The sequence below is a fragment of the Sycon ciliatum genome, chromosome 13, assembly GCF_964019385.1.
Source record: "Sycon ciliatum chromosome 13, ocSycCili1.1, whole genome shotgun sequence".
Lineage (NCBI taxonomy): Eukaryota > Metazoa > Porifera > Calcarea > Leucosolenida > Sycettidae > Sycon > Sycon ciliatum.
Genome location: NC_088655.1, coordinates 7,436,942 through 7,462,332, shown reverse-complemented (window position 1 = coordinate 7,462,332; position 25,391 = coordinate 7,436,942). Strand labels below are relative to the sequence as shown.

The 25,391-nt window shown below is 44.9% G+C and overlaps 1 protein-coding gene across 1 annotated transcript in view; it reads left to right on the top strand.

Moving 5' to 3' along the window:
- The window catches only part of LOC135829454 (uncharacterized), a 125,153-nt gene extending 111,806 nt beyond the window's left edge, over positions 1-13,347 (top strand). The window contains exons 14-18 of the mRNA XM_065341859.1: positions 1,918-2,001; positions 2,773-2,833; positions 5,736-5,812; positions 8,958-9,278; positions 11,736-13,347. Of these exons, the coding sequence (XP_065197931.1) occupies positions 1,918-2,001; positions 2,773-2,833; positions 5,736-5,812; positions 8,958-9,274 (539 nt within the window). The 3' untranslated portion in view covers positions 9,275-9,278; positions 11,736-13,347. The remainder of the gene's footprint in view (positions 1-1,917; positions 2,002-2,772; positions 2,834-5,735; positions 5,813-8,957; positions 9,279-11,735) is intronic.
- Positions 13,348-25,391: the final 12,044 nt, after the last annotated feature.

Below are 25,391 nucleotides of genomic sequence, written 5' to 3'. Positions count from 1 at the left end.
TCGCGTCCCGCGCCACAGTCACCAGTACGTGTCCACGATCTGTCCTAACAAACTTAAACAAGATTCTGTCAAGAACACAGTCATCGCTCTCCGATTCATTCAAGACAATGCCAGTCGGTAGTGAAGTAACAACGACTTACGTTAGTTCTGCGTACATGTACATCTATGACCAACGTGACTCGTTTGTTGAGCTGTAGGGATGATAGGGTGAATATGGAGAGGCATAAGTCTATTAATAATAAATATTACATTATAGACAGGCATACAGACAATAGTAATATACATACAGACAATAGTAACTGTTTCTGATGATCGCTTAGTGCGTGAAACTCAGAGTTAAAATACTATCTTTGTCCTCTTATTGTCTGAACCGGCTCTACCTCTCGGTATTGAGCACTCTCTTGGACAGCCTGGAACCTCTCTGTTTTACAGAGAGACCTACATGTATTCATAAATAGGAACAGCACACTAATTAAAGGACAGTTGACCGCAGATAGATGTGAACTGGATAACGAGAGAAGTCTAGACGTTATGACTGAGAACAGAATTGTTTAAATAGAAAGAAGACAGTATGCACGAGGATTGCAAGGATGGGTCACAATGCAGAACAGCACTGCTTCTTGAAGCATGTGGGACGGTCAGATTAATTTTTATGGACCGCGCCAGGCGGAAAAAATCCTCGCGCCGAAGCACAGTGAGGGTAAAAACCAAGTGCATGTCCCCAATGGTGATTGTATGGCATCATGTAAGCAGGCAAATCACATCATAGGAAAAGTTTGAAAAGCAATATTTATGTGCATAGAAATGAAGGTTGGAAGGGCAGGGACACTCATGAGATTCAAACCTGATTGAGGAAGCCAGGAAAAGAAACAGCGATAAAAAAGTCATCAGATGCCATAGTTGCAACCGAAAAATATTGCCCGAGAAAAATTTTCTTGCCTACCTCGCTGCGCTTGCCTGTCCAGAAATTATTTTTTTAAACGTCCGGGCTTCGAAAGTGCTTGGCTTATGTTGAGTGGATGAGTCAATAGTGCGTGACGTATCACAAGTGTGTGGATTAACAGTCTGTGACTAATCATGAGTAGACAGATCACCAATCTCATTGCACACCTATCCCATAATTATGTGTATGCTTGGTGATGTAAAACAAACTGTATCATCTTGTCTTGAAATATGCTGGAGAAAAGAAAAGCATTGCAAGCACCGTGAATGCAAATACCACCTAGTTGTAGAAATCTCGTTATTGTCAGGTATCTAGGTGTAGAAGTGTTGAAGCAATCTCGTTACTGTCAGGTATCTAGGTGTAGAAGTATTGAAGCAATCTCGTTAATGTCAGATGTGAAAACTGTGGCTTCATTAACAGCAAAGTCAACCAGAGTGTTCTGGCAGCATGCATTATGAGGCGAATGCACAAATTAAAAAATTTATGTCGATAAGGACGCGTTCAGCCGATAAAACTAGTCAAGAATAGTATTAGTAAGGCGGACGTTACGAAACAAAAAAAAAAGAATAATATGATGAATCAAAATGCAAAATTTCCTAATCATTTTTCATGACACACTCATCAGGGAAAGCTATTATCTCCTCGTCGCTTATTTAAAGTTGAATGTGCTCAATACACCATGTGTGCTCCTTGTATGCTACTGCTAGTTTACTTGTGTGCAAATGTCTACTTCACACTATCTTGCAACACAACTTGATCTATGGGCTTGCTCAGGTCTCAAAGAGAACTTCTGTTTGCATGGGATACTATACGAAAAAAGAATACTTTTCTCTGTGGATAATGAACACATGACTGGTTGGGTATGTGTGTTATGTCCGGTGACCTTTAGGATTTGATACACATTCCTATAATCGAATATTTCTGCGCAGAGACATGGATAGTTTCTTAATTCACTTTCTCTACTGTTCAATCAGACTCGGCAGAGAGCGTTCCTTCCGCCAGCCAGTCACACTCTGATCAAGCCAGTCAGTCCACTGCTGCTCGCCAAGATGATGCTGGTAAAATTGAATGTGCTCAATACACCATGTGTGCTCCCTGTATGCTAGTGTTAGTTTACTTGTGTGCAAATGTCTACTTCACACTATCTTGCAACACAACTTGAGCCTCTAGATCCGAAAAAGAGGTTTTTTTCTATTCTTGTTTTGTATTGTATTGATTGTTAGCGGGTGTTAGCGGCCGTCGTGAGCTCCCTTCGGGAACGGACACGATAATTTACTTTACTTACTTATTGTATTGATTTATTTGAATTGGGTATCTCAACAGTACAATGTACAACTTGGGAACATCCACGCTTATGTCGTTTCACGCAGTACTGAGAAAAATGTATTTTAAAGTTGTGTGTGTTTCCGCATAAAGTGATGTACATGTATAACTCACTTTGTGAAACATCTATAACTCTGTGAAACATGACAATTTTAGACCTAGGTGTTTTTACAAAGTGATCTGCTGGGATACAGCAATGCCAGGGTATAGATCACTCAAAATGCTCAAAAATGACATAAGCCGCCTTTTTGAATCTAGAGGCACATTTGATCTATGAGCTTGCTCAGGTCTCAAAGAGAACTTCAGTTTGCATGAGATTCTGTACGAAAAAAGAGTCATTGGATCTGTGGATAGTGAATACATGACTGGTTGGGAATGTGTTTAATGCTTACCTTTTATGAAATCAGTTTACAATTTATACCCATTCCTATAATCAAATTTGTCTGCACCGAGACATGGATAGTTTTTGTATGCTGCTTTCTGTTCTTTACTGTTGAATGTATCAGGCCATGCTGAGCATCATGCTGCTCATGGAAGCTGTGGTGTTGTCCTACCCGCTTCACCACTGTAAGTGCTACTCATGCATTACTCAACAATGAAGTATAGAACCATTGAATCAGTCCTTGGTATAGTTCAGTGAAATGTACTGCACCATTTCGAACATAATGAGTCAGGCCGGCCCAGTGAGTGAGTTCTCAGACCATGATTGTGCAATGACAGGTATATGTATCATGATCAAGTCCTGACTTGAAGAGGATTGCTTCAACTGTGCTGTACACCACAGTGAGTTGGGAACACGAGGTGTGGAAAACAGGGCAACATTGATGCAGAAAGTAGGTGTTCATCTTTTCCCGTATACTGTAATTGGTGGATCTGAATTTTCCTCTGCATCCGTAAAGAAGCGGCATCTGACGCCTTTCATGTTGTCTCTTCATGTGGTCTCTTCATGTAGTCTTTTCATGTGGTATATTCATGTGGTATTTTCATGTGGCGGCGTCATCCCTAGAAACCAAAAAGGTCTTATTGAGCTGTGTAGTTCCCAGATGCACCAACGGATATGGCCGATTGGTTTGCAGGCCTGCCTGCGAATCATGAGGTCCCGAGATCGAGACCCGCGCTGGCAGCAGGGGGCATGTAAAAAGACTTTTGACGCGTGTTGAACTACGTCGACACCCACGGTCAACTGGGTACTCACAGCTCGGAGTGAGGATAACAAGGATGCAGTTTACAGGGTTATGGGCCGTTATACGACCGATTGGTTGAGAGACTAGCCTCCTCTCCCCTGACTCACTTGTTAGGTCTGCATTCGCCACTAAGGTGTAAAGGCATAGTGGTGGCCCGCGGAAGCGAAGGCTATAGCTTGTGTGTTTCTGAACATTAAAGTGATGCTTACTCGGATCCCGCGAATATTATTATTATTATTATTATTAGTTCCCAGATCCTATTTAAAACACCCTTCCCTATTTGAAGTACATAAGCAGAAGAAATTAAAGATCGCAGATGTGCAACAAAACAGGCTATGCAATTGTGTTGAGAATCACAACCAGTTTAGGAAGTTTCGCTTGTACAAGGCCACCACCATGCCTGAGATACCAGGGTGGCAGATGCAGCACGTGACAGTGTAGTGAGTAGCCAGTTGACCTTGGGTGTCAGAGCAGTTAACTGCATGTAAAGTGGTTCATGCTTGCATCCCAGCATTTGTTAACACAGTACAAGCTCACTGGTGTCAGCACTGGTCTTGAACTCAGAACTTTGGGATTCGCAGGAAAGCCCCCAACCACTCGGCCAAAGTGCTGGTCAGTAGGCAGTAGCAATAATTTCCCTGCACTGCTCACTTAATGACATATTTTGCAAATTATCACTCCAGCATATTGTGGTGAGTGCATAGGTGTACAGCCTAAAGCCTTGTGCGAGGTAAAGTGTGTGAAGAGAACTGTGGGCAGAAGTGTAGGCAGCAGTGCAGGCAGCACTGAAGAGTTTAGGCAGTTCTGTGGGCAGAATTGTAGGTGGCAATCATAATAATAATAATACAGGTCGCATGTGTCCCGGATAATGGGTTCCACGCATCTATCAGCTGTTTCGCCATGAAATAGATTGCAGCAGGAAGAATAGCATACGAAAAAAACATATACAGGTTCTAGCACATGACAAGTGCATGGTATTTTGTTTACACCGATGGACATTTGTCAATGAAGTACAGCCATAGCTTTTTCTCCCGAGCAGTGTTGAGGCAATCCTCGATCGTATGTCTGAGGGGTGAGATGTCGGATTTCACCACTAGGCGGTAGTGCGGGCAAAAATGTAGGCAGTAATCCGGCCAGAAGGGTAGGCAGTAGTGCGGGTAGGGCTGGGGAGTGCGGGCAGGACTGAGGAGTGCGGGCAGAACTGAGGCATGCGGGCAGGACTGAGCAGCGTTGGAGGGTGTGTGGGAAGGAGTGCCGGAGTGAGTGTGATCAGGCATGCGAGCAGAGAAATGCGGGGAGGAGTACAGGCAGGAGTGCGAGCATGATTGTGTTCAGGAATGTTGGCAGGAGATTGGGCAGTAGTGCGGTCAGGACTGCGTGCAGAGAAGTGTGGGCAGGGGAGCGTGGGCAAGGTGTGCGGACAAGAGTGTGGGCAGGAGTTTGGGCGGTGGCAAGAGTGTGGGCAGGAATGCGCGCAGGAGTGCGGCCAGGAATGTCGGCATCTATATGTGTGCGCATGTATTGATTTTTATGTCATCAACTGGTGAGTATATTGCATGTTTGTTCACTTTAAAATGTGTGTACAGTAAAACCTGGTTTAAGTGAACTCTCGTTTTAACCACTACCTGATCTTAACGACCGTTTTTCCATGCACAGACAGTTCTACACAGAGAGTGTGGGACCTGGTTCTAAAGACCACCTGGCTTTAATGACCGCTTTCCCTTGCACCGTGGGATGGTCGCTTAAACTAGGGTTTACTGTGTGTGTGTGTGTATGTATGTGTGTGTCCCATATGGTGCAGTGGTATGTGCAGTCGATTTCCAATCGAGAGGTTGCGGGTTCAATTCCCGACGATTATGGTCGCACACATCTTTCTTCTCTTTCTCGGACTCTTCCTGACTTTTCTTTCATTCTCCTGGGTGGTTACCAACAGCCAGTGTATGCCGGAGTATGTGGTGTGGTGTGTGTGTAGAAAAAAAATGGAAAAATGAAAAATAGGGATTCACTGGCCAGAAAAAGTCACTTCAAACAGCTGTGTGGTGGATACCAGGCTAAAAATAGTGGCAGTCAACTCATCAGCCTTGCAAGCTTTTGAATGGTGTAATCCCAGCACAAGTTGCTATGTCTAACATAGCTGTTCGCTATCATCGCTTCCGCGATGGGCATGTCTGAGGTGTGTATGTATGTGTTTGTGTGTGTGTTTATGTGTGTGTGTGTGTGTGTGTTTGTGTGTGTGTTTGTGTGTGTGTTTGTGTGTGTGTTTGTGTGTGTATGTGTGTCTTCAGCCATGCCATGCGGTCAACAGACGAACGCATTGCAAGCCTGCATGAGGAGGATGAAGCGGAGCTCTCTGAACAAACAGGTGCGTGATTCCGTTTAACATAAGACTTCTCCCTTCATTCTGGTCTCATCTGTCTGCGCTCAACTGCCCTTCAATGTGTGTCCTGTTACTATTGTTGTCTTAGTCTCTCTGTATGCTATCTACATAAGCAAAAATGCATACCTTCTTGCTCTACATACACTGGCTTATACTTCATTCCATATTCACCCACATGCTATTGGCCATCTACATAAGTGGTGAATATTGCTAGATATTCACCGCTTATATTCACCACTTTTTGATACGTACTGTAAAGAGAGCAGTACTCGGTGCTGAGCTTAATTTCTCTTCACTCAGTACACCAGAGCTGGCGAGTGTCGTAGAAAGTTTCTACACTAACTTCCGTAAACAGGACTTTTCTGAGTACAAACGAAATTCCTTGCTTGCCACTGGGCGCTGAATCCGCATGTGACCAGGTGCTGACAAGTTACTAGTATCAGCCAACTATGAGCATCTTCACAGACGGAGCGTTCAAGCAAGCAAACAAGGTTTCGGACGCTCGATATGTCGATGGATTTCGGATCGAGCGGCAAACAAGGACTTTCGTTTGTACTCAGGAATATTCTGTTTATGGACGTTGGCGTAGAACCTTTCTAGGGCTTACAGCAGCTCCTGAGCGTTGCCTGAAAAGAAAACAAGGGAGGGCAGAATCGCTTGGTTCCCTGTCTATGAACCGGCTCCCGAATTGGCGTGATGCTCACGGATTCGTCAAATCTTCGCATCGAAACGGACGACGATTGGCTCTCGTAAAGCACAAGCGTGTTCTCCAAGGTGATTGGCTCGAGCGTGTTCTCCAGGGCCGTCGCCTCTCGTGCCACATGCACCAGTCCGTGTACACAATCGACTCTAAAAAAAGTTGAATAAGACTCTGACAGGAACACGTCACTCTCCGTTTCATGCAAGAACATGCCAGTCGGTAGTGAAGTAACAACGACTTACGTTAGTTCTGCGTACATGTGCATGAATGACCAACATGACTCGTTTGTTGAGCTGTAGGGTTGATAGGGTGAATATGGAGAGGTATAAGTCTATTCTAACTCAGGAAATAGCACTATCATTATCACTCAGGCTGCAATATTCATAATTATAGACACACACTTGAGAGGGACGAAAAGCGTTTCTTCCGTAACTCTGAGTTTCACGGTTTTAACCGATCATCAGACAGCAACTATTATAGACATATTCATAAATGACATATCTTCAATACCCATGAGCTACATTGTATATATTATGATATAAGTATCATAATTATTATTATCATCGTTCTAGCTCATTTTTTCTCTTTCATAGTCCTGTTTATCATGTTCAGCATAAGCGAAGTTGTGGATCATGCTTGCATGGTTGACTCCAACGCGTACATGCAAGTAATAATAATAATAATAATAAGTCTACAAACGGCGAGGAGACAATAATTTGATAACCGCAATCAATAAGACAAGCGGAATTTGTGTACACTTTATTCATACAATGTGAAACGGTGGAGACAATGTACAATAAAACGATGAAAATATGAAGAAATTGTGTAGAGAAAACAAGGATTTAAACAAGTTTTCGTTCAACACTCATCAGGAATCGTCGCTGTACTAAAGGTCACTGAAACAAAATGGAGCTATCGTAGAAAATCTAAGTAATAGAAATGACACTAAGAACAACAGCAGTGAAATTTACAAGTGTGAATTTTAACAATCAAAGCGAGAGCAAAACGAGCGAGAGCAAAACTGTATCATCTTGTCATGAAATGTGCTTGAAAAAAGAAAAGCATTGCAAGCACCGTGAATGCAAATTCCACGCCAGGTACCTATGTGTAGGAGTATTAAAAAATCTCGTTATTGTCAGATGTGAAAACTGTGGAAACATTCATAGCAAAGTCAACCAGAGTGTTCTGGCAGCATGCATTATGAGGCGAATGCACAACTTAAAAGCTTGATGTCGATAATGACGCGTTCAACCGATAAAACAAGTCAAGAATAGTATAAGTGAGGCAGAGGTTACGAAACAAAAAAGAAGAGAAGAATATGAGGAATCTAAAAGCAAAATTTCCTTATCAATTTTCATAACACACTCATCAGGGAAAGCTATTGTCTCCTTGTCGCATATTTAAAGGGGAAGTTAAGGCAAAAATTAAAATTTCACCAGTTGTAGTCTTCGGGGTGCTGAGTCGAATGGTCTTGGTCCGAGAAAGCTGAGACGCTCCCTTCCTACTTGAATCCCAATCGAACTCGCGCACTTCCACTGAAACTGGGTGACTGTGCCCTACGAGATGGGGATTTGTATGCAAAATGTCACTAAAAGCGCCATTTCGTTCTTATAAAAGCACGGATGACCGCGATTGGCCCATACGTTGTAGTCTTTTGGACGCTGAGTCGACTGGTTTTGGTCCGAAAAGGCTGCGATGCAGCGTTACTCCTTTATTCCCAATCGAACATGGTTGAACAAGCGGTCACGTGCTCCTGCGTACACCAGTCACCTGGTCACCGTGCCTGCAGGGTACAACTTACTAGCCTGTTTGACCTTTTTTGGGTGCACTCCTGTCACTCGAGTTGAACCTTGGTGTGAAATTTGTCGCCTGCTGGCGTGGTGACCAGGTGATTTGGGCACCCAGGAGCACGTGACCGCTTCTTCAACCATGTTTGATTGGGAACAAAGGAGGAACGCTGCATCGTAGCCTTTTTGGACCAAAACCAGTCGACTCAGCGGCCAAAAGACTACAACATATGGGCCAATCGCGGTCATCCGTGCTTTTATAAGAACGAAATGGCGCTTTTAGTGACATTTTGCATACAAATCCCCATCTAGTAGGGCGCAGTCACCCAGTTTCGGTGGAAGTGCGCGAGTTCGATTGGGATTCAAGTAGGAAGGGAGCGTCTCAGCTTTCTCGGACCAAGACCATTCGACTCAGCACCCCGAAGACTACAACTGGTGAAATTTTAATTTTTGCCTTAACTTCCCCTTGAAAATAAAATTGACGGGCTGGAAGAGTTTCTAACGGTATTTTGATCATTTGACGCAACAGGCACTTTGTCTGCAGAACATTTATACTGCCATTGCTGCTTTGGCAGAAACAGTACCGGATCAGATTGTATATTGGCCTCAGCATTATATGATCACGTTCTTTTCTGCTTTTCAGAGACGTTCTTGGATAACCCATTTGACCATGCCATCTTCATAACAAAACTCCACATCTGGCTGCAAAAGCTGGATGCTAATGGCCTGCGTGACAAAGCACAGGAGTACGGCTTCTTAGCTTTTGATCAGATTGACAAGCTCAAACTGACCCTGAGGAACTACGGTGGCAGAGATCACAATTCTGAACTACTGGCTATCATCATGGCACAGGAACGTGATGGCTACATCAAGCTGTGCAAGATCATCAAGGGTTATGGACAGTACACAACGCAGCTTGAGCAGATGAACAGTTTGCTGACGGAGAGTGATCGAGTCTAATCAGGTCAGTGATCAGCACACTCCTATCTCATTACATCACCACTGCGGGTTGTCATGACAACTGCTTGAAAATTGTTTGGCTGCTTGAAGGCCCTCCCATACCCAATTATTTAAAACACTCGTCTTGTGAAAAATTAATGGTATTCCATGCAGGTGCCATGACTCAGAAATTAAGGTCATGGATGGTATTTCATGCAGGTGCCATGACTCAGACATTAAGGCCATGGATTGGTTGGTGTATTAGTTGGTGTAGTAGCAGAGTGACTTTCCTACTTGGTCTGCACAGTTACAATTGGCTCTTATCTTCACCCTTGTCTCAGGAAGGAAATGCATATGTTTGAAGCATGCCACGAGTACAAAACACTATTTACATGACTATTTACATGTCAGTATTTAGTAGAGGTAATCCGTAAATACCGATATTTATTTAGAAACAAAAACTAGTCATTTCTCTTCAACCCCCCTCCGATCCCCCCCCCCCCCCTCCTCGAGAAACAAACACACAGAAACGGTAAATTGTATCGATATTTATTTCTTTTTTTCTGGACCACACATACAAATTGTGCATCGATATTTATTGAGAAACGAACAGGCGCTCAACTCCCCCCCCCCCCCCCGCCCCCTAAACAGCTAGTTTTTGTTTCCAAATAAATATCTATATTTATGGATGGCCCGTAAGCAACTCGGCCGAAAATTCAAGCTAGTTAGACGTCCTACTGAGTAACTCACCACCATCGTCGCTGGAGAAGTAGCCCAAAATGTTTGATCTGGCGAGCTGCAGCACATTTCATAGCTTGTTCCACTTCTCCTCATCTTGAATCCGGCTTCTAGGCAGTTTGTGCCTGTCAGCTTGCCGCTCAGAAGCTGAGCGAGACCGCTCACGTGTTGGCTATAAGTGTTATCCCATTCGTGGCAATAATGCCATTCTTTGAGACACACACCAGGCAAGGCCATATCAGTGTTCTTTTCTTCAAATCTCCTCCTACACTTGTCATACTTGCTCATCAGCACCCACGCGAGCCGCTGGTGCTTGTATATGCAGCGCAGTGATAGCTTCCGCTTAATTGATGTAACACCTGGGCGTAGATCTACTGCACCTCACTTCCTAGGTCACAACGCCGTGCACCAGTCTTTTCGGCTGGTTTCCTGAAAGTCCTTTGCACAAGCTTTTCCCTCGGGACTTGGTGTATATTTTGATTAACTCCTTTGCCCAGTCCTCTGTGAGCTTCAAAGTGTGTCCGCCGGATTGGTCATTCATCCACCTCTCCCGGAGAAGGAATGGCTTGACACTGCCCAGAACCGCTCGGAGTGGAGGGAGGTCATCCACCGTCGTCCTTAACCTCGTGATGTCTCCGCCGAGCCAGAATATCGTTGTGCTTGCGGGAAGACGTGTTGCCGCCCCGGCGATCTCAAGCACCACGAACCTTTCTGCCGGTTGCCGCCGAATTAGTCCTTCCGCTATCATTGCCTACGGCAATGGGCAAGTTCAAGTTCAAGTGTGTGTGTGTGTGTGTTTGTGTGTGCGTGTGCGTGTGCGTGTGTATGCGTGTGTGTGTATGCGTGTGTGTGTAAGTGTGTGTGTGTGTGCGTGGGTGTGTATGTAAGCATTTGGAAGTTGGACTAGTTTCGGCTCCACAATCCAGTGTGTCATTACTATAATATCTTTCATGGCTGAGTTTGTTGGTATGTCTGTTGGCTCTGGGTTGCCAGTGCTCAGTAGCCGAAGCTGGTTGGTAAAGTAACTCCAATTTCACTTCAAGGTAACAGTGCATCTAGTGTCTGCTTCTCTCAAAGCTGCGTGCTGTCTATACTGGTTACCCCAACAATATGTAGGGTGTGCATAGGTAACTGTCTTTGCCGTTTTATGCCGATGTACTCTGTGTGGTGCAGACCAGGTTCGCATGGCTTCGCCGGTTGTGTGGATTAGACAGTTATCTGGTGCAAGTCTTGATCTGTCTCATTCAGTTTTTGTTCGCTATCGTTGCTATAAGAGAAAATCTGTGGGTGCACATCCAGTGCATTTGCATATTTTTGTGCTTCTCTTGTGACGGGCGTATACATGGTCCATGGTACATTGTTTGTGTGCGCGCACGTGTGTGTATGTGTACATGTATTTGTGTACACGTGTGTCTAAATGGTGTGTACATGTATTTGTGTACACGTGTGTATAATTTGTTTTACCAGTTAAGTAAAAAAAAATGTTTGGCACCTTTGATCAGGGGATGGCCCACGCCTGGTAAAACGTGTATAAATGATGTGTTCTAATAACTGCTAATTCTTCATCCAGATTTGTTTCTCTTTGCCTCCAGTTATGTGTAATATTTATTTATTTTTGCTTTGTTTTTGTTTACTGCCATGGCTGGCTACCGCCCCCTCCCTCCATATCGGCCTATATTCTCTTGCCACGTATAGGTGAAATAAATAAATAAATAAATGTATTTTGTTTGTTTGTCACATACAGGTTACAGGTGTCTACACTCTCTAACCAGGTCATCGTTGTCATGGTCACTGAGGACAGAGTCGGAACAGTGGCTGATGTTTCCTATCATCATCGAGTAGTCATGCTGGCTAGAAATTGGCCATTGTGGCAATTTGTTGTTTACTACTTCACTTGCATATTCCGTGCATGTCTGTATACCAATCCTTCACTTGTTTGCTTCAGTTTTGAAGAGCTCTATGGATTTGTGTTCGTGTTCCCTACGGCCTTCACTCGTCTTTTTTTAGTTTTTTTTATGAATGTGTGTGTGTGTGTGTGTATATGTGTGTGTGTGTGTGTGTATTCGTATGTGCATGTGCACTTCTTGCCGCCTGCGAAATTTGCCTAGCTATTTTTTTTAGCACAGAGTGCTTGTGTGTAATGCCATTTCACTTGCTCTTCTTCGTCATCAATGATGTCCATGTGTGTGTTTGGCCTGAAGTTCCCGTTTGGCTTGCTTTTAGTACTACAACGGAACAGAATACACTGTCATGGTTGTTTGCATGTTGCACAGTTCGACTTGTTTTTATCCATCATTTCTGATCACAACATGCTTTGTGCATTTCAATGCAGCTTCACTTGCTAGTCTTCATCATTACCTCATGGAAATGTATGTGTGCGTGTGTGCATCGCGATGTCAATTGTTTTTTACATTCTTTTTTCATGAGACAGTGACATGTATCATGTTTGTGAACTACAGCACTGCAGTTTCGCTTGTTATTTTTCTCATCACTAAAGCACAGAATTTGTTTGTGTGACTCACAGTTTCACTCTTTTTTACTCATCATTGCAGACCCCAGTGAGCTTTTTGTCATTGTTATTCCCTTGCTAGCCTACATCACTACCGACCTGCAATATGATTGCGTGGGTGTGTGTGCAGTGATGTTTTCATATGTTTTCTGTGACAGTTACACAACATGATGTGTTTGTGTACACTGCTGTTTCGCTTGTATCATTTCTTATCACTACAGCACAGAATACGTGTGTGGGTGATTGTGTGGACTGATCACGCACTTCATTACTTTTATCCATGATGTGAGATCACAGTGTGGTCTTTGTGCAGCTCATCACTGTTTTCATTGCTGTTTTCGTTGCTTTTTCACTGCCAGCTGTTTTCGTTGCTTTTTCATTGCCAGCTTTTTTCGTTGCTTTTTCACTGCCAACTGTTTTCATTGCTTTTTTTGCTTTTCGCTTCTAGTATTCTACATGGTTGGAGTCGGCAATGTATTTTCATGCTCTGCTGTTTTCTGACTTTGTTTTCTGTATCAGTAAGGAACACACTTTGTCGGAACTGCACTTTACTTTGCATGCCTTCTTTTTTAATTACAGCACAGAATGTGTGTGTGTGTGTGTGTGTGTGTGTGTGTGCGTGTGTGTCTGCACTGATCTTGCACTTGTTTTCCTTATCATTGCACAACATGATGCGTTTACACTTTACCAAGGTTTACACCATGTACCACTGCTGCAATTGCCTTGCCGGATCATTACGTCATTACGTCATTACGTCATTACGGTACACAGCTTGTTAGTGTACTGTGCACTACACTTTCGCTGTTTTCATCATCATTATTCGGAAGTCTTGTTTTTCTTATCCATACGGAGATCCGACCTTCACAGTGTGCCTGTGTGCTGTCTGCTGCTCAATGTGTTGTGCTGGATGCAATGTATGAGTGCGGTGAAGCATGTTACTGAGCTGTTTTCACGTGTGTGTGCACTGATGGTGACTATTGTTCAGCTTATTCTTATTTAAATCCCCTTTTCCATCGCTCTCAAATACAGCAGAGATATGCTGAAGGCTGACATTTTGATAATGACAAAATTGGTCAGCGGAGAAACGACGTGGGGACAGAGAGATGGCTGACTATGCACTTCATGATAACAGGAATCAGAAATAGAGCATAAGTTGTTTAAAGATGACTGCATGTGTAAGAGAGTAGTTATGTACGAAGTGCCTGTTGTCCTGGTAACTAATCTCAGGTAACAAGGACTTATCCTTAAGGCCGTACTAACGATGATTGTATTACATGTGTACTTAGGTGTTGCACTGCACCATGCATTTTACACACTACACAGTACAGTACATGTGTACTTAGGTGTTGCACTGCACCATGCCTTTTACACACTACACAGTACAGTACATGTGTACTTAGGTGTTGCACTGCACCATGCATTTTACACACTACACAGTACAGTTTATCACAGAAATAACTACTTGCCGTCATTCCATATTATACAATACAATACATGATGACTGAACAGTCGTGGCCAAAGAAATCCAATTGGCAAACCCACGTGCCGACAGCAGTGCCAAGTCTCATGCGGCCGCTGCGGCCCTCAGATCAGTTTTAGGAACGTGCATGAAGTCACTGGGGAGCAATCGCTGAGCTACGTTTGACTTGCGGGTGTGATTTCTTTGGCCAGGACTGAAGTACATGTTACGCTGGTGCATAGACCGATTCCGACAATGTAGGAAAGGAAGTGGCTTTCGTTTACTTCACACCAAACCCTACCAATGATGTATGGAAGATTTCAAAGGTTAGCACGAGAGAGCGCCGGGAAATAGCTTATGGGATGGGTCCAGATAAGTTGGCTGTTCTCGTAGGGTGGAGACCAAGAGACTAGCGAACAGATCGTCTCTATGTATCCATGAAGGACACGACGGGTGTGACTAGAACCAGTTTCAGTACAGCAGGGTGCGCAACAGCAAGGATCCATCATCATTGAACAGTTATCACACTTGCACTGACATTCGCTGGTGCAATGATGAGAGATTCTTGCATTCAATTTATTGCATTCCCAACTCATCACAACCACGCGCTCGCAGCCGAACCATACAGACGCCAGCAAGGACACTTCCGTTGAGAGATAATATTGTTCCACGCCTCGAGACAGCTGTTTCGCTCCCTGTCGAAGCTCATCAGTGGAGGATGATAATGATGATAATGGAGGAATGATTATTCTTATACACCAGAAATGGCGCAAGTGCGCGTTTTCCACATAATTATAACAATGGCATATGCTATGAATAGGATGAAGGCCGCAGACATCACGCAACTACGTTACTTGTTTGACATGTATTACTGTGTATTTTATAACAAAAATATTATTGAAAACCCAGAATCGATTTTCTCGTTCCTATCATCAGTGGGAAAAAACGGAACTAAGGATACAACCCAAGAAACTGAAGTTAAGTACTGTAAATAGAAAGGTGTTAGAAATAACATCAAGATACAAGTGCAATAAAACCACTAGAGGAAACGCAAAAAAGGGTAACAAGATTACATAACCAAAGGCGAGAAGGCACTGAACGAAGTGTCAACCTACGAATACAACTTCAGTGCTTCGCGCTGGCATCACCAACTCTCACACGAATTGCCACGCCGCCCACATTAATCCAGAGACCTCGGAGGGCAACAGCAAACTACCCCACAGAGATCTATGCCAGAAACGGCCAAGGACCGCGCGTTGTAGACAGTACCAACGGGAGGAGGGTCGAGCAGTATCATGAGTCAGTGAGTGAAGCGGATCTGGAGGAACAACTCCGCTAGAGGCAGTTTGTATACGTATTCATAAGCCTGTTTTGTGTAAGCAAAAAGAGCACATTGTTGCACTGAAGTTGTATTCGTAGGTTGACACTTCGTTCAGTGCCTTCTCGCCTTTGGTTATGTAATCTTGTTACCCTTTTTGCGTTTCCTCTAGTGGTTTTATTGCACTTGTATCTTGATGTTATTTCTAACACCTTTCTATTTACAGTACTTAACTTCAGTTTCTTTGGTTGTATCCTTAGTTCCGTTTTTTCCCACTGATGATAGGAACGAGAAAATCGATTCTGGGTTTTCAATAATATTTTTGTTATAAAATACACAGTAATACATGTCAAACAAGTAACGTAGTTGCGTGATGTCTGCGGCCTTCATCCTATTCATAGCTATATTAAAATTATTATCTCCACGTAGGTTATTTAATGGCATATGCAAGCTGCTTAAATGGTAAAGTGTGAAAACAGCGATAAATATTTATAGTAGGCGCTCATTGGTGGAGGAACACACCACACAGGCGACGAAAATCTAGCAGGTCTAGTAGCAACCACTGACAAACGAGATCAAACGGAAATGATCAAACTGAGCGGAGCTGCTGATACGAAGCGTCGACCAAGCAGCCCTGACTGAAGTGAATGCCCCAGCTGGCCTCTCGTTTGTCAGTGGTTGCTACTAGACCTGCTGGTATCACACTCACGACTACAAGTTTCCTGGTGCACATCGACCTCTGAATCAGTGGGGCGTCCTGCTGTCGATCCTGTTGATGGGCGCACAGGTCGGTGTGAACCCTGAACGGCAACCGAGCCTGTCGCGTTGTGGTATCTGGGCGGTGTGTGTGGCCTTGCCTGCACACATGGACATTACAACATCATAATAGTAAACACCATATGTGTACTTTCCACTGGCATCATTATTCCGCCTAAGATTTTCCTCGCCTGTGTGCTGTGTGCGGCTGAGAGCGCGTGGTTGTGAGGAGTTGGGAATGCAATAAGTATGTGTTATCGCATGGCTACAAGTGACATCGCAATGCACACACGCACACATACATTTCCATGATGTAATGATGAAGACTAGCAAGTGAAGCTGCAGTGAAATGCACAAAGCATGTTGTGATCATTTGTCATTCAAGCGAAGGTGAAGGCAGAGGATTCAGGACAGATGAGCCTGGTAAGAGTTTTGCGTGGCACAGGAAGACCACACACAGGCAGTGACTTTGCGAGGATCTGAAACTGACCGCACGATGCTGAGTTGAATTGGTGTTATTCCCGTAGCTATGCAGAAGACGTTCAGTGTACTTCAGTAAATACATAATCCTACACAGTTGCGAGGGTATGAGACTATGACGCTCTGATCAGGCCCGAGGTCTGTGAGTGATCAGGCCCGAGGTCGCGACGCCCAAGGGGCGTAAGCTGTGTTCACAACTGGCGCGTGGACGCGGTACGCTTGCCGTTCACGCGTGTCCAAACGCGCGCTCAGCCTTTCACAAAAAAACAGCAATCCCAGTCGTATCTCGCGCGTGCGACACCTTCGAGTACTAATTTTTGGACCCCGCCAGTGAAAGTGACTGGCATGTGCGCTGGTACGCGCCTGATACGCGCTGAAACTTCGAACATTTTGGGATTTCCATTTTTTTAAGGGGGCTCAGTACTTCTGCGCGCGCATCGAAATCTGGGCATGATTTTATGCAAAATTTCGCGTTTGAAAACATTTTGTCCGCGGCTGGAGAAAGTTTTTTTGCGAGAAATAGTCGTGTTCAAAAGTTTATTTTGCGAGAATTCAAAGAAACTGCAGTCCTTGAACAGTTTGAACGTTTTGTGTTTTCCATTTTGGTTTGCTGGATGTCGGCGATCGATGGAGCTATGGAGCTTCGTGTCAAGTACTTGTAGTTATCAATAGGCACGGCCGTTTTCGTGGGCGCTCAGGACCAAAGCGTGTTCAATCTTCTTCAGGTCGTGTAGTTCTAACTTCCAGCTCAGATATGCCCTTTTCTCAGTCTCGCCTGCCAGTGAAGACAAGTAAACCTGCAAGATTGTCCAGAGCCCAGCTACCAATGATACATGTATCAGTCTCAGAACGCAGGTAAGTGACATGCTTCTCTCAAGTTCAAGTGCATCCACTTGAGTGGCACTTGGAACGATATCTATTTTTTCTTTTCCAGTCGCCAGATAAAAATATTACTGACGACTGTGAGAGAAAAACTGGTCTTGTACCTGCAGTACCTGGAGATAGTGGAGTCAGAGTGTAGTGTCTGCAAGTAGAGACTTGATCTCTGTGAGTAATGAGTGTGGTCTGGAACAGCCAGTAGGAACAGCACAGCGACATGCCAGTGAAGTGTTCTATGTGTGGGCAGGAGAATTTGGTCAGACATGTGAGTCTCATGCTGGATGGAGTGGAAAGCATTGATCCTATGAACTCTAAGGCTGCACTGGGTGAGTTCTGACCTGTGCCTGTGTTTCTCAGGAGAAGGCTGTGGGTTAAAGGTAGTATGGCTGTGCTTGTATCATTGAACTATGACAGGAATCTGTATATATTATAAAACTGAATATTGAAATATTGGCAATATGCCTTGTAGAACAACTTGAGCAGAGACAGTCACAGACACGTAATATTATGCATGGTCAAGTTGCCACATTTTCATGAGCTCGGCCTTGAACTAGACTGTAAATGCAGCATAAAATTGTGTTATGCATGTTGTGAAGAACTGCAATATTACCCAGGCAAGGCAAGGCAAGGAATGTCAACTGAAATCATGAATCACAGCAGTACACATTGCAGCACTAGTCAGGCTTCTGTCACAGTCTCAGCAAACAAGCTGGAGTGGGCGTTTCGCTGCAACATGGGTGTTTGTAGAAGTCTAAATATTCTTCAACAACAACAACGTTATATATCATGCCTACAGGTACAATCATCTGGTGTTGGCATTTGAGAGGAATCAGGGAACTGGCATCCTTGGATTATTGCACGAACCGGGTGGCGATGGGCGTGTGCTAGTCACAATGAGTTCTGCTATTGCAAAACGCATAACACATCATCTAGCATCTGGAAGACCCAACACCAACACCCCTATTTTACACACTGCTCCAGACCGCACAAGTACTCCAGCAGCTGCAGGAGGTGCAGCATCGTCCCCACTTTCTACCACTCGTGATGATGCTGCAGTTATCTGCTCAAACATTCACGTTGTGCTGCACACTGGAGGCGCGAACCCACAATACCAACAGTGGCTGCTAGCCATCGCATCCAGCAGTAACCAAGCAACTCAAGTTGCTCATTGACAGCGTTATACTTATAATCCGTTGTTTTGTACATTTGATATACCCATGCATGTATGTATGTATGTACATTATATTATGTATGTACATCACAATATACAACAAAGATGTGAATAACACAATTCAGTTGTGACTGTTGCATGTGGTATTGTCTGGGATTGGTCTATAGCAAATGCTTCTCGCCCTACATAGTCAAAGTGAAGCTTGAATGAAGTCGATACACTCATTTTGGCAACAATGCTGAATCTGACTTTCAAGCTGAATATGCAAAATCCGTCACAAATTTTGTTTCTCACGGAGAAACGAGATGGTAGACATAAAAATCTATTTTTGTAGAGCCTTCCTATGGCCTTGAAGAGCAGATAATGACCATAAAATGGACCATGTTATTGTCTCGATTCTCCACTATTCAAACAAGTCTAAAGTCCGGTCTGCTGAAATACGCGTTTTGCCAAATCACATTCTGGGCTACCTTGGCCTCTCACAGTGGTCTGGGCATATGTTGTGGACATTTTCCAAAGAAGACAGTATTGTAGGCCCCTCCATACCCACTTTCAGGATTTTTGAAGTATTACCAACTGGAATTTTACGCCTTAAGTGAGAAATCATTGAAATTTTGCCGAAAAACATAGGTACAATAACACGCCCATAGCTGGGGAACCACATAATAAACCTATCCTTGAAATAGCCCAGACCAGTTCTCTAGGTGTCTGGCCATCTGAAAACACACAGTTCAGATCGATTTACCATAATTTTTTTTGCTCCCTCTTCGGGGTTGAGCCCCCTTAAGGTAGGCCTGCACCGTTTTTTGGTGTGTGTAGACATGGCATTTTACAGTTCACGCGCTAGATCCAACGGTACTCGTACCCCAAACCCAAAATACCGTCGTCGGTTTGGTACCGTTTCGACGATAGAAAGCTCCTTTTGGCGGGAGAACGAAACAGTAAGATTCTAACTAAAAAAAAGGCGCCCTGAGGGGAAAGTTGCAACCACTGGACGATCAGATCGACACACACAGGGTCACAAAGCAGGCAGGCGGATGTGAATGTACCAGTACTGATGCTACTGCGCTAACGAAGATGATGGTTGACCTGATGGAGACGGTCCGAAACCTGGTAGCAGAAGTTTCCGACCTACGGAAAATCTCTCTCGAAAAGGAGAAAAGAAAAGATGCCGCCATTGCAGAACTCAGGGAGGAGCTTCGCGCCCTGACACAACATCACCAGCCCATCGATGTCTCTAATCGCGCCCTCGACAGCCACCAGGATGAGTACTCGTACCGAGCAGCTACAAACATTCCCGCCACGGGTGTACCAGTACCCGCATCCGCACCAACAGGGCTTGAAACCGCAGCTCTGGGCGAGACGTACGCTAGTCGTACCTTCTCTACACCACGAACAAGCAACGCCAGTCGTACTACTGACAAGCCTGTCAGCACCAAGTACGACTGGTCGATCGTACGTGAAGCCGCCAACCGCCACAGGAAGCCCGCAGATCTGCGTGGAGGTAAGAAAATAACACGCAGAGTTGTATTCGTTGGGGGCATCAATATCAACTGCAGTGCTGATGATCTTGTTGCGTACTGTAGAAAGAATAATGTGGAAGTTACTGGCTGTAAACTGATCCCCTCCAGAACAGTGTATGGCACGTTGTACGCACATCTGACAGTTGCTGAGCATGACGAAAGAAATGTTCTGGAAAACGATTTCTGGCCCGAGCATGTAACAGCACGAGAATGGAAGTTCAAGAACCCACCCCTCCCCAAGAAATCATAAACTGTGATGTTGAATCCACACGCACCCATCTTTTTTCCCACTAGGACCACATCGACACCATCATCTAACAGTGTGTCAGGGCAACTGAACCCAGATGCACCTACCTTCACTCTCCCATCACCATACGATACCTCAGCCTTCATACCAAACAAACATCCCCATCATATGCGGCTAGCCACAACCAATGCTTGCAGCTGGTATCCAAAGGCCGATGAAATTAATAACATATTTGGTACTTCAGACATGGACATATTAGGCATCACCGAAACCTGGCTAACTCAGAAAATTTCCAATACTGTATTATTGCCAACTGCCGCTTTTGACATAGTGCGAAGAGACCGCCCATCTCATGTCGCTCTGCGTGGCGGTGGTGTTGCTTTCTTACTCCGACCAGGACTCGCCTACGTCAGACGAGCAGACCTCGAGCCTGCCAACACCAACCTTGAAATCCTATGCATTCAACTTAAAAATGGCCACAAAGATGTCTATATTTTCTGCTGTTATCGGCCACCAAGGCAGGATCATTCAACCTTCCTCTCTGGCTTGCGTGCGTCCATCTCTTCCATTACGGACACTACGGCTTCCATTATCATCCTCGGTGACTTTAATGCTCGGCACAACGAATGGTATAGGCAGGACCCGAACACTGCTGCTGGAAGATGCCTTGTCGAACTGCTGGATGATACTGGTTTTACACAACTTGTACGCGACCGCCCAACACGTTTCTCCGCCGCAGGTCAGACCTCTTCTCTCCTTGACCTTGTTCTTTGTAACCAACCATTCCTCATCCACAACCTCACCACACTTCCCCCTGTTTCTGATCACTGTCCTGTGGTATTTGATCTCGCAATACAGACTCGTTCCCAGCAACCAGTGCACTCTGATTTGCTCGTGAACAACTATGCAGCCACAGACTGGCCCGCACTTAATAACCACCTTTGGAGCCTCCCTCTTCTCGCTGCTGTACAAGAAGCCAGTAGTACAGATGAAGCATGGGTCTCCTGGCGAACACTAGTTGACACAGCCATATTATCTTTTGTTCCGAAGGTTCGAAAACGAACAAATCGTTATGGAAAGCCTTGGTTCACCTCTGTGCACCATCGCCTCCGTCAACGTCGAGATCGACTATTTGCTGCAGCAAAACGTGTCAATACCCCTGAGTGCTGGGCTGCTTATCGCATTTCAAGGAACTGCCTCGTCGCTGCCATCCGTAAAGCTAAACGTCACTTCTACGACCAGATGTCAGAAGGCCTTCATGCATATCGAGGATCTTATGACTGGTGGAAGAGAGTCAAGAAAATGTGCCACATCAATTGTCCTCACACCGCTATACCTGATATACAAGGAGTCGATACCTTAGCGGTTACCGACCCTGAGAAAGCGAACATCTTCTGTCAACAGTTCGCCAAGAATAGTCAAGCTACACCGTCGTCGGATGCAGATCATCGTGATCTCGCCATGCCTTCTTCTTCGGAAACATTTGCCATCCGCCCTCTGTCTATCGTGGAAGTATTCAAGGCACTGTCGACCCTAAGTGTGCGAAAGTCTACAGCTGGCAGTCTTCCTAACAGGATCCTACGAGAGACAGCAGAAGTGCTCGCCCAATCCCTCACTGCTCTCTTTAACCGCTGCACCACTTACCGATCCCAACCCCTTGAGTGGAAAGTTGCAATCGTTACCCCAATTTACAAGGGTAAGGGAAGTCGCAATGACCCTGCTAACTACCGGCCGATATCTCTGCTGAATGGTGTGGCAAAATGCTACGAAGCGTTAATCAGCCGCCAGGTGTACGCGTTTGTAGCGAAACACAAACTACTGTCGCCGAAACAGTTCGGGTTTCGCCACCACCGAAGCACGGTTGACCAACTTGTGCATATCACATCAACTGTCAGCTCTGCATTTGATAACCGGGCCGAGTGTGATGCCGTCTTTCTCGATTTCTCGAAGGCATTTGATCGTACCAGCCATCGCCTCCTAGCCTCATGTCTGTCCGGTTGGTGTGCACCTGACTCATTCGCGTGGCTGATGGACTTCCTGGAAGGCCGATCGATGTCTGTGCGGGTCGGAACCTCCTTATCAACCCATATGTCGCTCACCGCTGGTGTGCCACAAGGCTCCCACCTAGGCCCTCTATTATTCAACCTTTCTATCAACTCCCTTCCCAGCATTCCCCAATCCAGCGATCTGACTCTGTTTGCGGATGATTCCAACATGGTCTGCGTTTCTCCGCCTACTGTCGTACCCGCCGCGCACACTGCCTCCCTGCAACTAGACCTTGATAGATGTGTGAACTGGTCCAATAAAGCTGAAGCAGTTTTCAATGCTAACAAATGTGTCCATGTTCCCTTTTGCAGACCTAAATCAAACCCACCTGATCCCAGGACCGTCACCATGGCCGGTACGTTACTGACCCAGCCCTCTTCCCACCGCCATCTGGGCATCATCCTCACTCCTTCACTCAATCTGTCCCCCCATATTCAACACATTACCAGCAAATTTCGAGGTCGGGTTTTTCTTTTAAACCACATGTCCAACTTCCTTCCTTTTCCTGCTGTGAATCTTTTGTATAAATGTTATGTTCGTCCCCTCCTTGAATATGCTGTTCCCGTTTGGATGTTTTCCGTTTCAGCCACCATGTCCACAACCCTTGATAAACTGCAGGCTACTGCTGCTAGAGCATACTTAAATAGTAAACTCAAGCGTCGGCCTGACTGGACGACTTCCAAAGAAGACCTCAATGTTCTGTCCTCTTGGGAATCGTTAGCATGGCGACGGCAGATTCTTGGCCTCGTCTATTTCCACCATGTATTCTCCCAATACCCCTCCTTGTTGTCTCACTTCCAGCTACCCTCTTCCCAAAGCAGTCGTCACCCTTCATCCATAATTCTTCCTAAAGCTGGCACCTTCTTTCGTAAATCAACCCTTTTTTCTTTGAGTGTTGCCTGGAATAAACTTCCTGAAGATATTCGTTCACTCTCTACAACAGCGAAATTTCGTATTGCTGTTCGTCGGTATCATTCGCAATCTATGTTTTCTTTGAAAGGTATTCCTGACTTTTGTGTCTAGGCTAACCACATCTATGATAGTTTCAATAGTTTGTGTATATGTCAGTTATAGTAGTCCGCAATGCTGCTTTTCTAATTCTCATTATGATTAGCATGCAATGTACTACCCGAAGTACTGAATTTACTTCTTCTGTACTCTATATTCTAATGTATCTTCTACCTCTTCTCCCTTACGAACATACTTTCTCATTTTCCATACTTATATAGGAGACTCCCTTCGATAGGCATCTATTTGCCTCTGGAGGATCCGTGAAATAAAAATCAATCAATCAAAACTACATAATAGGCTTACCTCACACGTCTATCGTCTATCGTTGCGTCAGGAGTCAGGACTCAGAAGCCCAACTGCTAACCGTGTCTCGAAAACACATCAAAAACAGTAGACTCGCCCTCTACACGTACACGCCGACCGTCGAAATAGCGTAAAATGCTAACCATGTCTATTATAATCACGTTGCACGTAAGGCCGCGGTCACACATGAGAAGTGTCCACCGCTTTTGCGGAGGCGAAAAGTGTAAGTAATTAGTTCAGCTGCCGCTTTTGCGGAACGCATGATGCAGCGGTCACACATCAAGACTCGCCAAAGCCGTGGTTCGTCGCCCGCTTCGCCACGGGATACCTGTGAAGAATAAAATCATGAAAATTTGCAGCATCATTAATTTTTGTGGACAGATCTCTGCGCTAGCCTCTCTACTCGGGTGAAACGATCACTGAAAATGGGCTATCGGTTACCTATAATTATTTGTTCGACCGAGTTGTTGGTTATAGCGAATATCTTCACCTGAATGGCTGCTACTTCCCTCTCTTTTGTGAGAAGTAATACAATGAAGCACATCAGAATAATGAGGCCACATATACCAGAGCACTTGGAATCTCAATTGCCGATTCTCCATCGTAGATATCATGATTAGGGTTGCGAGTGGCTTGGAGTGCCTGTTTCCAGCATTTGCACTGCCTGAAAAGCTTTCCCAGCACTTGATAAGCACGGCTTGCAAGTATCGAGTGCGACCATAACGTAAGTATCGGCATGATTATTTCACCCCTAATCTCTGCTGCTCACGTATTGATTTTTGATGACAATGATGACATTTGTTTGCACGTACACATCATGCTATCACACCTTGACGCGTAACAAACACTATTTTGACTTACTTGCATGCACCTACTACCACTAGCTTCTTCTAGGGTCAAAATACAATGCATTCACGTACTTCATACTTTTACTAGTTACTAGTAGTACCTATCGTCACCTACACCTAGGTGTTTGCGAAAACAAACTAGCAAGATGTGTAGTATTTGCTTCCCTGGCACACCTGCATGTAGTGCATGTCGGCCTCCTGGTCACCTGGTCACCAGGTCACCCAACGCAAACTAGGAGGGGGGGGGGGCGAGGGGGCGAGGGGGGGGGGGGGTGATGTGTACTGTACAGTGTTTGCCTATTGACGATAGGCAAACACCACACATCAACCTACAAGTAGCCAAGTAGCCAAGTTTGTTTGTGAAGCACGTAGGTGAGGCAGGTAGTTTAGTTCAATACGCATCATTACCATGACCTTTTGATGTTAGATATTCCTCACACACAACTCTATGGTCTCCATGTAGCCTTAACTCATCCTTCCTTAGTTCTGTTTGCATCCAAACACTCCTGCCAAACAACAAACGTCAGATAACCAAGAGCCTAACACAACACTGCCTTGCATACTCTTCTATTATTCCAGTCTTTTTTTTTTTTTTTTTTTTTTTTTACTATTGAACACTCACTGCATGATGAACTAAAATGAGGAGAAGAACTCGACACAATGGTAAATATCCAGCAGGACGCAGTGGGTGGGACCTGTGAAGCTCAGCCGACCAAGGGTCTCGGCATCACAGCTGCACATGTGCACCAAAGGAAACAAAAATGGGGAGTGGAAGGGCGGGGAGGGGAGCAGGAGAGCAAGAATTCTAAGGGTAGGAAAGAGAGGAGGGGGGGGGGGGGTAGGAAACCAG